Here is a 16181-nt window from a genome sequence, read left to right on the forward strand (position 1 = left end):
CTGCCACATAGTGCAAAAACACCCAAGAAACGGGGTAAGGGGGACCGGGGACAGTCTGCCAACCCCACTGCATTGCTACCCCAATGGTCCCCCCACCACACCATAAAACCAACCCCCCCCCATCCCAAAGAAGAATGACCAATGACTCCCCCCTCACCCCCCAGCCCCTTGAACTTTGGTCTCTTCCATATTCAGCTCGATGCCACACTGAAAGATGGCCATGGTGCGAGGGTCACATGACTCGGCCCCATGACTCGGCCCCATGCCCCTAACCCCCCCCACCCGCCACCCGACACCCCCCCCCCCCACCCGTGTCCCGCGTTGTTAGCGCATCTTGTGGTCGTCGGCATTCCCCATGTTCGAGCCAGGGCTAGGGTCCTGCTGTCGCCTTGCCTGCGTGAGATCGAAACAGAGTCCGGAAGGTTAATATCAGAACCTTGGGACGCAGAACGTAAAAAAAAAAGAAGGACCGGACGCTCTCTCTGTCTCTCTCATGTTTCAGTTTGAGGAGAAGTTGTCACATGACACAAAAACACAATATACGTCACAGTGCTGTGGTACACAAGGGGCAGTGAGCACAGGCTCTGGAAGCCAGGGTACGCCCCCCTGTCCACCTGCAGCACCTCGACTGTCCACCAGGGAAAATCGGAGGGCATTGGCTACAAGCCTAAAAAGTGATATTCTTTTTTGGGGCAGAGGGGCAGACAGTTATTCATCAGGAGGAAGTCTTAACCCCTCCCCTTTAAAAATAAAGGCATGACTGCCTGCCTGTCAGAGATACATGTGTTTATGTCTGTGTCTTAATCACTCCCAACATAGATGTCGGGACAGGGACATGCAGGCAGAGAGGAGAGAGACAGACAGGCCGGCAGACAAGGGCGTGAGCTGTATATCTGGCACGCTATGGAGTCATCATCCCACTATTACAGCAAACCCCAACCTCGCTGTGGGACCGCTGCCCAAAGCCAGGGTGCATTCTGTTATTTGTACCGAATCACATGATTAGTTAAATGACGTTACAGCTCCTTCATATGCAAAGCAAGGTCAATACTTTTGAGTCAACATGCCATTAATGTGAGTTAAGGCTACATGCCATCACTCCAACGCTGATTTTAACAATGAACACATTCCTAGCTACTTGCAAAAACATACACACACATACACAAACAGATAGACACACACAAAGACATGTCACTAAATCCAGCAATTTGAAAACTCAAGTGAGAATTTTAAAACACGTTCAAATGATATTTAAGATCAAGGTGCTACTCACAGTACCTAAGCTCTGAAATATGATAATCATCGGTGTTTGTCCAACTGTTTACATTTATGTTTCTGGTTGATTAATTTTTAATTTTTTTTTTTTTGGGGGGGGGGGTTCAAAATTATTTTAGCCAAACAAAATATCTGCCTGGATAATTATTTACACAGTCTGGCCAAGAGAGCAATTTTAGGAAGCAAAAGGGGAAGCAGAAGAACGACAGAGGCTGGAACCTGAAAGGCCTAACGAAGCGTTCAGTGCCTGTGTACCCGTATACACAGGCGTATCTGCACTGCACGCACACATCTGCGAGCATACCTAACACACACGCACACACACATCTGCCCGTACACAGCACACACAGGTAAGTAAGAAGGCATGCATTCAGAAACACAAACACCGGCCAACATCCACACCCGTGCATGCACAGACAAACCGCATGCATGTGAATACGTACAGACTCACGGTCACACCTGGGAGGTCCTCTGACCACATGCTCCCCCCCCCCCCCCGGAGAAAAGGAAGGAGGGGGGAAATCGTTACTCTGCATGTAGAGTCTCACATGCAAAAGCCGGTTTTAGTGAATACAGCTACCTGCCCCTGCCAAGAAACACCGGTTGTTATTGCACTCTCGGTTAAATGGGAGGGGGGTTAAAATCCCAGGCCACACAAGTAGTGGCTGCAGCTCAGGACAGTGCAGGCCTATGGTAGCATAAACGGCCAAAGATGTTAAATAAGGCACCTGACACAGCATGCGGGGGGGCTGATGAATCGATCGGAGGGCCTGGCTGCAGCCTATCCAGCCTCACTGCAGGTCAATAGCGCCTGGATTGGGCGGCCGGATGCAGGGTGGGGGCTAATCAAGGAGATCAATACTAATGGCATATTAATACGTGGGACGGCAGCACATATTTCACTCAGTAAGTCCATCTGCAGCCCAGGGGCCGGTGTGATGAATGTGGCCCCTCATCGGTGTCTCTCACTCCGAACGTCTTTAGAGGCCCACACTCCACCCCAGGTCCCACATGGCATCTGCCAAAGGACCCTTTGTCAAGACCTAGCCATGTTGCTGTGTTATTTAACAAAGCACTGATGGAAAAAATATGCTTTGGGGGGAGGAGGTGTATAATTAATAGGTTTAAAACTCCATCTGAAGTGGACCTCCTCAGCTTTTATATACAGTGGCAAAAATGCTGCTTTGGCGTTTACTGATACAAAACAGGCATTAATATTTCCAGTAATGGTCATCTGTAGTTTAAAATACAGAGTCAGGATGTTCCTGTGCTCATGCAGGGTCTCTGTACAGACGCCCACGGCCCGTATTTCAGAGCAGGAAGCACAGCCAAGTCTTTCTTTGGGGCCCGTTAAGAAAACAACTGCAGTTTATATGGCAGAGACTGAGCTGCGTTAGATTTTTAATTTTTTTTTGGCAGTGTAGCATGTCTCCTGTGAAACCGGAATAATTTCCATTCGGGGACATTCCTCGGGTCCCAGGAAAACCGAAGGGTGCCTTTTCCGACGGGTCTCCGAAGAGGGAAGCGCCCGGGAAAAGCTTCCAGGGGAGATTCCGGCTCACCCCTCTTGGGGATCACGTGCTACCAAGCTGTGGAGGACCTCGCCCGAGGCCCCCCCGCCAAGCGCGGGGGGTGGCAGAAATAAGAGGGACAGGGTGGGCACAGTGAGACAGGATGCTGGTTGGGAAGGTCTGCTTTCCATTACGTCCCGGCGTGGGGGGGAAGGGAATCTGCCTCCTTGTTAGTGTCCCTACAGCAAAGAAATCCGACTCCATGACCACTCAGGAATTTTCGCTTCCTTCCAGCAAAGCACCGCGTTACCGTCACAGAGGATGCCAGTACGCCTCCCAGGGGAGCCTGCAGACCGGACAGAGTTCCTCTCACACAGGAAGCCCCTACACCCCAGGGATGGACTCGTGCCTGGACAGTACAGGAAGCTCTTGCAATGGAACCTGACCTTGGCTAACCTTCAGTCTGGTAAAGGAGACCCCTCTCCAATCAAACGAGCAATAAGATCTACATATTACCCATAATCCCTGCCTTCAAATAGTCAGTCTCTACTCTCCAGGTGTGACAGAGATCACCTCGGATACTCAATAAGCGCCACCCCCCCCAAATCTGAAGCTTCAAGTATTTCGGTCAGCATGTTACTGATACATTTTTCGTATCCCACAGAAAAATGTATATGTTTGTTTCTCAGAGGGTGCAGGCATGCATGCCTGGGAGGGAGCGTCCTGCAGGAATCCTGCATCTCAGACTGCCACCACAAGCAGTAGCGTGTATGTATGTATGCATGCATGTATGCATGTATGTATGTGCGTGTACATTTCCCATCTCACATGCACGCACAGGCAGACAGAGAAGACACGCATTCCCAGGTCGGCACACGCAGCCATGCATGTGCGTCTGCTCGATCAGGCCTGGAGTTTGTACATGTGGACACGCACACACACACACACACACACACACACACAAACACATATAAATATACACATATACACACACACGCGTGCAGACACACATGTTAAGTGCATGACAGAGTTGAGAGTGAAAAGCAGGAAGGACAGACCCTCGTCCTTGAATCCCATCAGTCCCAGATTTTTGATCCAACAGGGTCCTAAAAAACACAATTTGGTTTTTCAACTTTGGTTGGAATGCAGTTCAGCGTGATGTCACGTCCTGTCAAACATGCCATCCGGCGGGACGGGGACACGAAGACGGACACGCAGACGGGCACGCAGACGGACACGCAGACGGGCACGCAGACGGACACGCAGACGGACACGCAGACGGACACGCGTGCATTCTGCACATGTTTGGCAGATCTAAATGCTGTATTTCAAATTTGTAGGTGGCCCAGGGAAAATAGTTATTTAATACAGGTGGATAAAATGCAGATCTTTTGTGTCAACATGTGTCACACACACACACACACACACACACACACACACACACACACACACACACACACGTATACATATACACATACAAAAACACAAAACATGCATGTCCAGCTGAAGAAACACAATTAGAGCAATACACACACACACACACGTGCACACACACACACACGTGCACGCACTCACATGCACACACATGTAAGTATCACAGCGGTCTGCAAATCATAAGCAGAAACCTGAATATGGGCCAGGAACATGCCGATGTAGGCCTGACAGATCCGCATCGACCCGAAATTTAGTGTGCTGTCCTCTGGCTGGTCAAGCCCTCGCCAATCCTGCACGGCCCCGCCCCTCACCTCCAGGTCTTCACGGTGAGAGCGCTCCCTGTCTTCGAATTCTCGGTTCCTCCTGCGCACCTCCTCATAGGCCTGCTGGGCCAGGGCATCCTCATGCTGTCACACACACACACACACACACACGTATACAGACACACACATGCAGATACAACAGGACAGGGAAAGAGAAATTAACTGTAACCCTCACAGCGATGTGAAGACATTATTTCAGGCCATGGGTCTGTCTGACATCCAGACGTGAGTGTGCAAGTGCAGCGTACGTGTGCGAGTGGACGTACAGTATATGTGTGCAAATGGGTGTGCAGTGTATGTGAGCGAGTGGGTGGTGGTATGGGTGGGGTGTATGTGAGCGAGTGGGTGTGCGGTGTATGTGTGCTAGTGGGTGTGCGGTGTACGTACTCGCGCTCTCTCCTCATCGTACTCCAGGCAGCCCATGCCGTCCAGGCGCTGCAGGTCGATCCAGCCCCTCCAAATGACACAGACACCGTTCAGGATCATCGGCGCCTTCAGGTACACCTGCACAAAGACATGGCCGACAGCATCAGGCCGGCGTCCTCAGGTCCGGCCAACGCCACGCAGAACGGCGACGGCACAGCAGATGGCGACACACCACAAACGGGCATTACTGTCCGTACAGTCACTGTTCACTGCCATGATGCCGGTGACATCACATCACATGATGCCGTGACATCACATCATGCCGTGACATCACATCACCTTGGCAACGATTTGCCTAGGCGGCAGACACTGGATGCACATGCTGCTGTGTAACCGAGACGACAAAAAAGGATAAAGACTCGGGGCAGACAGAGCATGTAAAGGCTGGACTGTGGAGGCCGGAATGTCAACATGAAGTACTGGAAATACTCATAAGGACCAACGTAGGGATTCAGCTGGAAAATAATTAATCAATTAAGAATAATTCATTCATGATACGAGGGTTGGGTTCCTGACTGTCATTTGTGTCAGGCACATGCTGTAGTGCGGCTGTGTTTACCATAACACAGACCCACAGCCAGTGAAACTCACCCTGCCTACTACTCATTTTATTTTTGGCGTCCCTGTCTGGCGATGGGACACCTCTTGACCTCGGCAGCCATGAGGCAGACAGACACAGATAGCCCCCGCTTCCTGTCCCCTGGCTGACCCCCCCCCCCCCCCCCCGCCGCCGTACAGGTCTATGTAAATCACCACATTTGTGTATTTGATGAATACGTGCTCCTTTTAGGCATTTGTTTCCACGAGCACAGCCGCCGCATTTGGGGTGAAAGATGAGAGCCTGACTGGGATTAGTGTGTGTGTGTGTGTGTGTGTGTGTGTGTGTGTGTGTGTGTGTGTGTGTGTGTGTGGGGCGGCACACTTGTCACCCACCCCGCAGTGAGAGCCACTACAGGCCAGACGTTTGCGGGCTGAACAGGCTGATTCTGTTCTTGTACGACACGAAGATGCACATTCTGATCCAGCTTTTCACCTTCACGTCTCGCCCCCCAACTTCATTTAGAGTGATATTTCCGTCCCGAGATGCCGTTGTATATTTATACAGACTGCATGTCTGGAGACGGGCTACTCGTCCTTTTGGTGGGGGTGGGGGGTCTGTATGGCCCCCGGCCACAGAAATATCACGGTGGCGAGGGTCAGGAATCCAGGCACAGTGGACCGTGTGTGGCCTTTCGTTTATTTCTGTAGCTGAGAGAGTGAGGAGATGTGGGGGGCGAGTCCATCATCACCTCCCCAGCAGGGGGGGGGAGCAACGTGGCTTGGCAAACCAATCAGTGTCCCACAGCGTCTGCATCAACCTATCAGCTTACACTTCTACATGCTCCACACCTTGTGCCTTCAGCCAATCACTTCCAGCAGTCTGCACCACCCCTGCCACATCTCCCTGCCACTGTCCATCTCATTAGGCTGCATCCTGTCTTTGTGTTCACCAGGACAAGATACACCTGCTCACACATAGAGTGCACAGGCAGGTACCCGCTCACACAGTCTGGGACCTGCTCGCACCGAAAGGGAACCGCTCGCATATACAGGGAACCACTCGCATGTACAGGGAACCACTCGCGCAGACAGAGAACCACTCACAGAGTCAGGGACCCGCTCGCAGAGTCAGGGACCCGCTCGCATTGACAGGGAACCGCTTACACAGGCAGGGACCCGCTCGCACAGGCAGGGAACCGCTCACACAGTCCGGGAACCGTTCACACATTCAGGGAACCGCTCGCACAGGCAGGGACCACTGTGCACAGGCAAGGAACCGCTTGCACAGGCAGGGGACCCACTCGCGTAGGCAGGTATGTAAATGCAGGTAAATGCTGGTACAAGCACTAACTCATTCACACAGACAGGGACCTGCTGGCACAGGCAGGAACCTGCTCGCACAGGCAGGAACTCTTTCACACAGACAGGGACCCCGCTGGCACAGGCAGGAACCTGCTCGCACAGGCAGGAACTCATTCACACAGACAGGGACCCGCTGGCACAGGCAGGAACCTGCTCGCACAGGCAGGAACTCTTTCACACAGACAGGGACCCGCCGGCACAGGCAGGAACCTGCTCGCACAGGCAGGAACTCATTCACACAGACAGGGACCTGCTGGCACAGGCAGGAATCTGCTCACACAGGCAGGAACTCTTTCACACAGACAGGGATCCACTGGCACAGGCAGGAACCTGCACGCACAGGCAGGAACTCTTTCACACAGACAGGGACCCGTTGGCATAGGCAAGGACCCACCTGCACTTACTGTATATAGGCAGGAACATAAAGTATTTTCACAAAAAACACTTAAAACAAAATAGTGTGTGGAGCTTTTAGGATAATTTTACTTAACCACTCCCCCTGCCCCCCCAAGTCCAACCACCACAATAAAACACACAAGAGTTTTCCTTGTCAATATAGAGAGCAAAGAACTCTCAGCCATTAATAACACATTTAAAACTTCTTTCTGGGATGTGAGCAGGGAAGACATCCAGAAAAATGTGACACATTCCACTTTCCCTGGTGCAGGCTGGGGAATCTGCCAGCAAAGACGACAAACTGAACAGCGGCCCGGGGTTAGCACTCTCTAAGGCAACCCCAGCTCTTCCAGCGCCACAAGTTTACTGCCCCCTTTGTGTGAAAGGGGTACTGCACCCTGGTTGCCTAAGGAGCCTTGAATCCTGCACTTTAGGGTGGGGCAGGGCAGAGGGGTGGATGTTGACAGTTTGGGAGGGTTGGGAGAAGACCAGTGTGTGTGTGTGTGTGTGTGTGTGTGTGTGTGTGTGCCTGCCTGTGTGGGTTTTTGTTTACAGCCGTGTATGTGTACATGTGGGTGTGTATGTACATATATATATATATATATGCCTATGTGTGTCTATGAGAGAGATTATTACTATATCCGCATCCTGTCTTTGCAAGCATGTGTGGGGCTGGGGGGTAGTGTTACATCCCCTGGGGGCACTTTAGTGCATGGGGGGCTACCACCGAAAGCCAAAAACTCTCCTCTCCCCTACGCACACCTACACACATCAGGGGAGCTGGGGGTTCAAAGCAGGTACTGTACGTCAAGGTAGGGAGGGGGGAGATGGTGGGTTAACAGTAGGACTCTGTTTGGAGGGAGAGACTCCATTCCAGCTGCCAATGATCAACACGACTCTTTGAAACTGGCATTTGGCGAGATGGAGGAACAAAACAGGCCCATTCAGAGGAGTCTGTTTATTCTTAAAAGGAAATAAATAAACAGAGCCTGTCACCATCCATCTGTGCCCATCGCACCCTAGGTAGGGACATGGAATCGAGTCACAGCACCTTAATTCCTCACAGACAGAAAGGAGGTGGGGTTGTGTGGTCACATGACCGAGTGCTCCTCCGTTTGCGGGCTCCTCTGAGCCGTTCACACACACAAGTCGAGGCGCGTGAGAACGCGTCTTTAAAATGGAGGCATTACCAAGGAAATGAGCAGAAGCGGGAGACGTTATGGCTGCATTTTTCCAGTGCGCTTCTGGCTTAGATTATAACATCTTCTCTTCTGGTGGGGCCGACGGGCTCGTCCTGACGGGACCATGTTGCCCACGGTGCAAACGCAGCATCCCGCCAAAAGGTTTGTGAACTTTCTTGGCGGGACGAGTTGCAGGGAGACGCTCCGCCCCCCTGTCATCACCCACAACAGCCTCAGGGAGTAAATTTAGACACCCGCCGAAAACAGCCCCCTTGCTGGGTGAGTGTCCCCGAGCTGCCCCGCACCGGCGACCTCGATTCACTGACAGCCTGCCCTGATTACTTGGAAACCGCCGCGCTGGGTAAATGAAAACAAGGCAGCTGCTAATCAGACCCACATCGGAGGACAGGCCCCTGTATGGCTGCATTAAACGCCTCGACCGCTTCTGCTGGCTCCTCATCACACACAAAGCGGCACCTCCTGCCCTTAAATTACCCTCCTTCTCTACATGCGTAACAAATGAGCACCGCTCAGCCCTTCAGAAGTGCAGACGAAATAACCTTTGCGGAGAATTTCGAGACCGGGCATACATTTCCTTCGTATGCGTCAGAGTACTCGGGAAGTAAGGGCTGTAGCTGAGTAGCATGGAAAGGAAAGGTACCGAGTCAGTGAGAGAAGATGTGAACTTTCAAGAATCACTTCGCTGGTTGAGGCGCAAAGAGAAATTCCCCGTTTTGTCAAACGAAACTGCAAGCAAAACTGAAACAAACACCTATACAACATACAGCTTTTGGCACAAAGACTGAAAGCTAACATTGTCTATAAAGGTTTACGGGATCATCCTAGTGCAGGTGGGGCCCGACAGCGTCCCCCCGGGGGGAAGCTGAAGCAGTTCCAGTTAACAGGACAGCTTCCCCAATCTGCAATCAGCTGCAGTGTGTAGCGAGAGCCGCCTGTCTAGAAGCGTTGCATATACAGGGAACCCTCATGGGCCGCCGCGCTGTCCCACCCGACCCGACGGCTGCAGGGAAGACGGCCCACCACAGTGGGCCCCTCCCGCGGGAACCGGGATGCGAGCGCTCTGCAGCCCCCGAGCTGTGATGCACAGCAGGAAGTGTCGTCGAGACATTTCCTTCTTCTGAGCTCCCATGAAAGACAGGGATGGATTGAGCGGCGTGCCAGGGAGGGGAGGGCGTGGGGGGGCTGGCAATTGTCACTTCATCATGTGCATTGGTGGATGGGGGGGGGCAAAGAAGCATGAGAGCGGCCCAGTGAAACATCACCAATGTGGGGCTGCAAAAAATGGCTGGAGGAGGGGGGGCCTTTACATGCACATGTATATTACACACACAGGCAGCACTAAATATGTAAATATACTTAGATTCTAATCCCTAATAAAAAACAAATACATGAAAAATTAAAAGAGAAACCTGCCTGTCCTTCAGCCAGAGTCACGTGTAGACACAGCCAAGCCCCCCCCCCCCCCCCCCCCCCCCCCCCCCCCCACGCACATGGATCACGTTTCCCGTTTTCGTAGATATTTTAAGCCAACGCAAAACAGAAGATACATTTATGACGGCTCCGGGACCGCACTTCCCCCACAATGCACTAGGGGGCCCTCTACCATGCAAGACTTTATCCACAGTCCATCAGGACCCAAGGCTGGTTCATTTCACACGTACAAGAGCAGAAATTGCTAAGAGAAACGGGGAAGAAATATGGCTGAACCACAGACTTCCTTTTCATGAGAACGTCAACCCCCACATCTCTCACTCTGACTAACGGAGTGCATGCATGCACATTCTCACACACACACACACACACACACACACACTGACACGCTCACATACACACTATATTTGGGTTACGATCACTTTGGTAAATAAACCCACCCTACACATGTGAAGAAGTTCAATGTGTGCTATTAATAAATATGAGCTGATGTGGTGGAGCAGCTTCCCATGATTGCACTGCTGCAGGGCGGCACGCCTCTTTTTAAAGAACAAGACTAAAGCCGCAAATGTGACATCGATGTCAGAAAACCAGCAGGCGAGCGGAGGGGGGGCTCAGTGACTGGGCTGAGCAGCGGGTCACCATGGTACCCGCAGCCCCGACATCCACCCGCGGGGACCAACCGACCAGGGCCGTGAGAGGGGGCAGCCTCCCTCTCAGGAAGTGGCGGATAACCGCCAGAACCAGACTCGGTGTGCCAGAATCCATTGGGTCATGGCACTCTAAACACAGAGAAGCACTGGAAGGGAGCCAGGAAGTGGACCACAACGGGGGGGCCTCAACAGGGGGCCCCCTCTGCACGGGCCCCCTCAGCACAGGCCATGGTCTTGACCACAAATTCACAAATTTGTACTTGGTGTCCACGTCCAGAACCATGAAACTGGTCCCTGGACCCTAATGAACTCTTCCCAAATTACCTGAGGCTTACAGCGGGATCTTCTCCAGAATCTAAAACACATCAAAACTGGCCAAGACATGGAGAGAGACAGCAGATATGGATGCATTGCTGCAGTGAGCTATTTGAACAAGTCACATACAGATGTTCCACTGCACTACATCCCACTGCCACTGCCAGTACCAGCGCGTACAACAGGCCAAGCGGGGCAATCCTCAGGGGGTGGCGATCTCCACCCGGAAGGTACGTGACCCCACCCCGCTCCGCCCCACCCCACCCCCACACAGCCGACCTGCTGCGCTCACTCAGTCAGTCGCATTTCTGCTTTTTTGCATTTGTGCGAAACAGGCACGGACAGTTCTGCTTGCTCTCTTTGGCTCCTTCAGTGTTCCCACTGCGAGGGGTTGAAACATGCCTTTAGGCCTTTGGAAACATCCTTTCTGTATCTCCTTCACTGTAAAGAGATCTCTTTCAAATGCAATTCAGTTCTTATCAGCAATTTTAGTGGCTAGTAGTAGGTTTATGTTAGGATGTAGAGAAAATGTATGTTTGGGAGTGAGAGTTAGAACACTGACAGGCTCATGGCAGTATTACACAAAAAAAGTTCTGAGGGGGAAAGGAAAAATGATTGGTTCAGAGTGATAACCAATCAGATTGTAGAGGAGGTGGGTCTAAGCAACTAGAATAACATCTGATTGGATGGTCCTACCTCCTCCACAATCTGATTGGCTATTTCTTTGAACCAGCAATTTTCCTATTGCCCTTGGAACATTTTTATGTAAGTAAAACTCCAACTGATGGGCGTTTGGACCTGAGGGGGGCAGGCCTTATTACAAAGGATAGACAAGAAGACCCCGCCCCCCCAAAAAAAAAAAAAAAAAAAAACAGAACATGCTGGAGATGGGAATGAGACTAGTTTTTCACCACCCCCCAATGCCCCCCGGTGGCAAAGATAAGCCAATGTGACCCTGTAAAGAGACATGTGATCTCCCACACACATCCAAACACACACACACACTCACAGACACACACAAAAAGGAGGGAATTGCCTCCCAACACTTTGCAAGTGATTTCCTTATGCGTGTGTGTGAGCGTGTGGTTTTAATGCAAGCAGACTATGAGTGACTTGTTCTCATGGCGCGCCCGAGGGCGTTTAAGAGTGTGCGTGCTTCTCCCCCCCTGAAACGTCAGCCCGCTCGCACGTGTGCAAGCGCTATCGCATGCCAGAAGCAGGTCGCGGAACAATGCGACCTGGCGCGCAGGAGCTCATTATACTATTGCAGTTAATGCGCCCACTCACACTGTACACTGTGGCGTGCCTCATTCACACAGGCGTCTGAGTCACGATGCGAGTCAGAGTCCCACTGGGGCTGCCACCGCCCCCCCCAGAGGCCTTTCTCTGCAGCCCTCCCCCACTGCTGAGTAACCAGTGACTAATGACAAACCTGCTGGATCATCCAGCCTCCAGCAGCCCAGAGGAACAGCTGGCCATGACCCCCGTCCCCCACCCCCCACCCCACGCCTCCCACCCCCCCACCCGCTTCCAAAAAACCCAGAGCATTTGACTGCTTTCTAACTGCGCCAAATGGGGGTCCACTACTTGTGTGAAGACGCCAGGCAGCATGGTCAGCCCGTCAGACCTGACAGGAAGTGACACGCATGTGAAAGTGACCATCGCCCCCTCCCCCATATCAGGCAGCCTCCTGAAGACATCCATACATCTGTTACATTCACAGATGCCTGGGGCCTCAAGGTAAATAATATATATATCTTTAAATAGGACCCCTCCACCCAGGTGTGGGGGTGCCGGGAGGTAAACCAATCCACTATTATCATGTGCACACACACACACACACACACAGATACACAAAGCGCCCCCCCCCCCCCGCCACCCTAAGCACCTGCCACAGAGACAAAGGAACGTTTACCCCCCAACTCCAACCCCCAACCTGCCATAAAGCCGGCAATTACCCCCACCTCTGCTAGACCGTGTCAGGCCTGTGCCAGGGAGACAAAAACAAATGTGTAAATCCCAATGGATGGGGGCCAGATGCCACCTGGGTAGGAGCTCGAGGTGGGGGGGGGAGGGGGGGCCGACCCGCAACTTAAATTGATATGTGTATATATAAAAAACGGACATGCGGTCACCATACTGGACAAACCGACAGCATTACTCAATAAAGACGACGTGTTTTTCCACATCATTAAATAATCGGATCTTTATAACTAATGAAATAATGTTTATTGGACCATAAGCAAATTAACCAAGAAGGATGTGCTATATTGTGATTGGCCAAATGCTGTGTTTTGATTGGCCAGGTGGCCAATCAGGATCTCAGAGGGAGACCATTGATCAGATCCCATATGCTGGGTTGGTACACTGTTCATTAAGAGCCGCAGGTGGAATGGAGGGATGTGGTCTTTTTCCCCCGTATGCTACCTGAGCACCGAAATACTCAGCATATTTTGTATGGCTAAGAGCCAAAAGGAGGGAGAATGCTGGAAAAGCTGAAGGGAAGAGGGGCGACGTTGGTAAGAGGAGGGGCAGGCCCGGCGCAGAGCGCTGCATCGCCGAAGAGGGGCGGGCGTTGGTAAGCGGAGGGGCAGCCCGGCGCAGAGCGCTGCATCACCGAAGAGGGGCGACGTTGGTAAGAGGAGGGGCAGCCCGGCGCAGAGCGCTGCATCGCCGAAGAGGGGCGGCGTTGGTAAGAGGAGGGGCAGCCCGCGCAGAGCGCTGCATCGCCGAAGAGGGGCGGCGTTGGTAAGCGGCGGGGCAGCCCGGCGCAGGGCGCTGCATCGCCGAAGAGGGGCGGCGTTGGTAAGCGGAGGGGCAGCCCGGCGCAGGGCGCTGCATCGCCGAAGAGGGGCGGCGTTGGTAAGCGGAGGGGCAGCCCGGCGCAGAGCGCTGCATCGCCGAAGAGGGGCGGCGTTGGTAAGCGGAGGGGCAGCCCGGTGCAGAGCGCGTGCATCGCCGAAGAGGGGCGGCGTTGGTAAGCGGAGGGGCAGCCCGGCGCAGAGCGCTGCATCACCGAAGAGGGGCGGCGTTGGTAAGCGGGAGGGGCAGCCCGGTGCAGAGCGCTGCATCGCCGAAGAGGGGCGGCGTTGGTAAGCGGAGGGGCAGCCCGGCGCAGAGCGCTGCATCACCGAAGAGGGGCGACGTTGGTAAGAGGAGGGGCAGCCCGGCGCAGAGCGCTGCATCGCCGAAGAGGGGCGGGCGTTGGTAAGCGGAGGGGCAGCCCGGCGCAGAGCGCTGCATCACCGAAGAGGGGCGACGTTGGTAAGAGGAGGGGCAGCCCGGCGCAGAGCGCTGCATCGCCGAAGAGGGGGCGGGCGTTGGTAAGAGGAGGGGCAGCCCCGGCGCAGAGCGCTGCATCGCCGAAGAGGGGCGGCGTTGGTAAGCGGCGGGGCAGCCCGGCGCAGGGCGCTGCATCGCCGAAGAGGGGCGGCGTTGGTAAGCGGAGGGGCAGCCCGGCGCAGGGCGCTGCATCGCCGAAGAGGGGCGGCGTTGGTAAGCGGAGGGGCAGGCCCGGCGCAGAGCGCTGCATCGCCGAAGAGGGGCGGCGTTGGTAAGCGGTAGGGGCAGCCCGGTGCAGAGCGCTGCATCGCCGAAGAGGGGCGGCGTTGGTAAGCGGAGGGGCAGCCCGGCGCAGAGCGCTGCATCACCGAAGAGGGGCGGCGTTGGTAAGCGGAGGGGCAGCCCGGTGCAGAGCGCTGCATCGCCGAAGAGGGGCGGCGTTGGTAAGAGGAGGGGCAGCCCGGCGCAGAGCGCTGCATCGCCGAAGAGGGGCGGCGTTGGTAAGAGGAGGGGCAGCCCGGCGCAGAGCGCTGCATCGCCGAAGAGGGGCGGCGTTGGTAAGCGGCGGGGCAGCCCGGCGCAGGGCGCTGCATCGCCGAAGAGGGGCGGCGTTGGTAAGCGGAGGGGCAGCCCGGTGCAGAGCGCTGCATCGCCGAAGAGGGGCGGCGTTGGTAAGCGGCGGGGCAGCCCGGCGCAGGGCGCTGCATCGCCGAAGAGGGGCGGCGTTGGTAAGCGGAGGGGCAGCCCGGCGCAGAGCGCTGCATCGCCGAAGAGGGGCGGCGTTGGTAAGCGGAGGGGCAGCCCGGCGCAGAGCGCTGCATCGCCGAAGAGGGGCGGCGTTGGTAAGAGGAGGGGCAGCCCGGCGCAGAGCGCTGCATCGCCGAAGAGGGGCGGCGTTGGTAAGCGGAGGGGCAGCCCGGCGCAGAGCGCTGCATCGCCGAAGAGGGGCGGCGTTGGTAAGAGGAGGGGCAGCCCGGCGCAGGGCGCTGCATCGCCGAAGAGGGGCGGCGTTGGTAAGAGGAGGGGCAGCCCGGCGCAGAGCGCTGCATCGCCAAAGAGGGGCGGCGTTGGTAAGCGGAGGGGCAGCCCGGCGCAGAGCGCTGCATCGCCAAAGAGGGGCGGCGTTGGTAAGAGGAGGGGCAGCCCGGCGCAGGGCGCTGCATCGCCGAAGAGGGGCGGCGTTGGTAAGCGGAGGGGCAGCCCGGTGCAGAGCGCTGCATCGCCGAAGAGGGGCGGCGTTGGTAAGCGGAGGGGCAGCCCGGCGCAGAGCGCTGCATCGCCGAAGAGGGGCGGCGTTGGTAAGCGGAGGGGCAGCCCGGCGCAGAGCGCTGCATCACCGAAGAGGGGCGGCGTTGGTAAGAGGAGGGGCAGCCCGGTGCAGAGCGCTGCATCGCCGAAGAGGGGCGGCGTTGGTAAGCGGAGGGGCAGCCCGGTGCAGGGCGCTGCATCGCCGAAGAGGGGCGGCGTTGGTAAGAGGAGGGGCAGCCCGGTGCAGAGCGCTGCATCGCCGAAGAGGGGCGGCGTTGGTAAGAGGAGGGGCAGCCCGGCGCAGAGCGCTGCATCGCCGAAGAGGGGCGGCGTTGGTAAGAGGAGGGGCAGCCCGGCGCAGGGCGCTGCATCGCCGAAGAGGGGCGGCGTTGGTAAGAGGAGGGGCAGCCCGGCGCAGGGCGCTGCATCGCCGAAGAGGGGCGGCGTTGGTAAGAGGAGGGGCAGCCCGGCGCAGGGCGCTGCATCGCCGAAGAGGGGCGGCGTTGGTAAGCGGAGGGGCAGCCCGGTGCAGAGCGCTGCATCGCCGAAGAGGGGCGGCGTTGGTAAGCGGAGGGGCAGCCCGGCGCAGAGCGCTGCATCGCCGAAGAGGGGCGGTGTTGGTAACAGGAAGGGCAGCCCGGTGCAGAGCGCTGCATCGCCGAAGAGGGGCGGCGTTGGTAAGCGGAGGGGCAGCCCGGCGCAGAGCGCTGCATCGCCGAAGAGGGGCGGCGTTGGTAAGCGGAGGGGCAGCCCGGCGCAGAGCGCTGCATCACCGAAGAGGGG

General features: G+C 55.6%; 1 protein-coding gene across 2 annotated transcripts in view; it reads right to left on the reverse strand.

Annotated features, from left to right (window-relative positions):
• Window positions 1-301: 301 nt before the first annotated feature.
• The window catches only part of cbfb (core-binding factor subunit beta), a 29964-nt gene continuing 14084 nt past the window's right edge, over window positions 302-16181 (reverse strand). The window contains exons 4-7 of one of the 2 annotated variants that reach the window (XM_048973685.1): window positions 4931-5047; window positions 4532-4627; window positions 3845-3892; window positions 303-393 (exon numbers count right to left, since the gene is read on the reverse strand). In XM_048973685.1, the coding sequence (XP_048829642.1) occupies window positions 3863-3892; window positions 4532-4627; window positions 4931-5047 (243 nt within the window). In that variant the 3' untranslated portion in view covers window positions 303-393; window positions 3845-3862. Of the gene's footprint in view, window positions 394-3844; window positions 3893-4531; window positions 4628-4930; window positions 5048-16181 lie in introns of both variants that reach the window. The other variant, XM_048973684.1, reaches the window with a different exon arrangement.

This window comes from Brienomyrus brachyistius, chromosome 13 (genome assembly GCF_023856365.1).
Source record: "Brienomyrus brachyistius isolate T26 chromosome 13, BBRACH_0.4, whole genome shotgun sequence".
NCBI lineage: Eukaryota > Metazoa > Chordata > Actinopteri > Osteoglossiformes > Mormyridae > Brienomyrus > Brienomyrus brachyistius.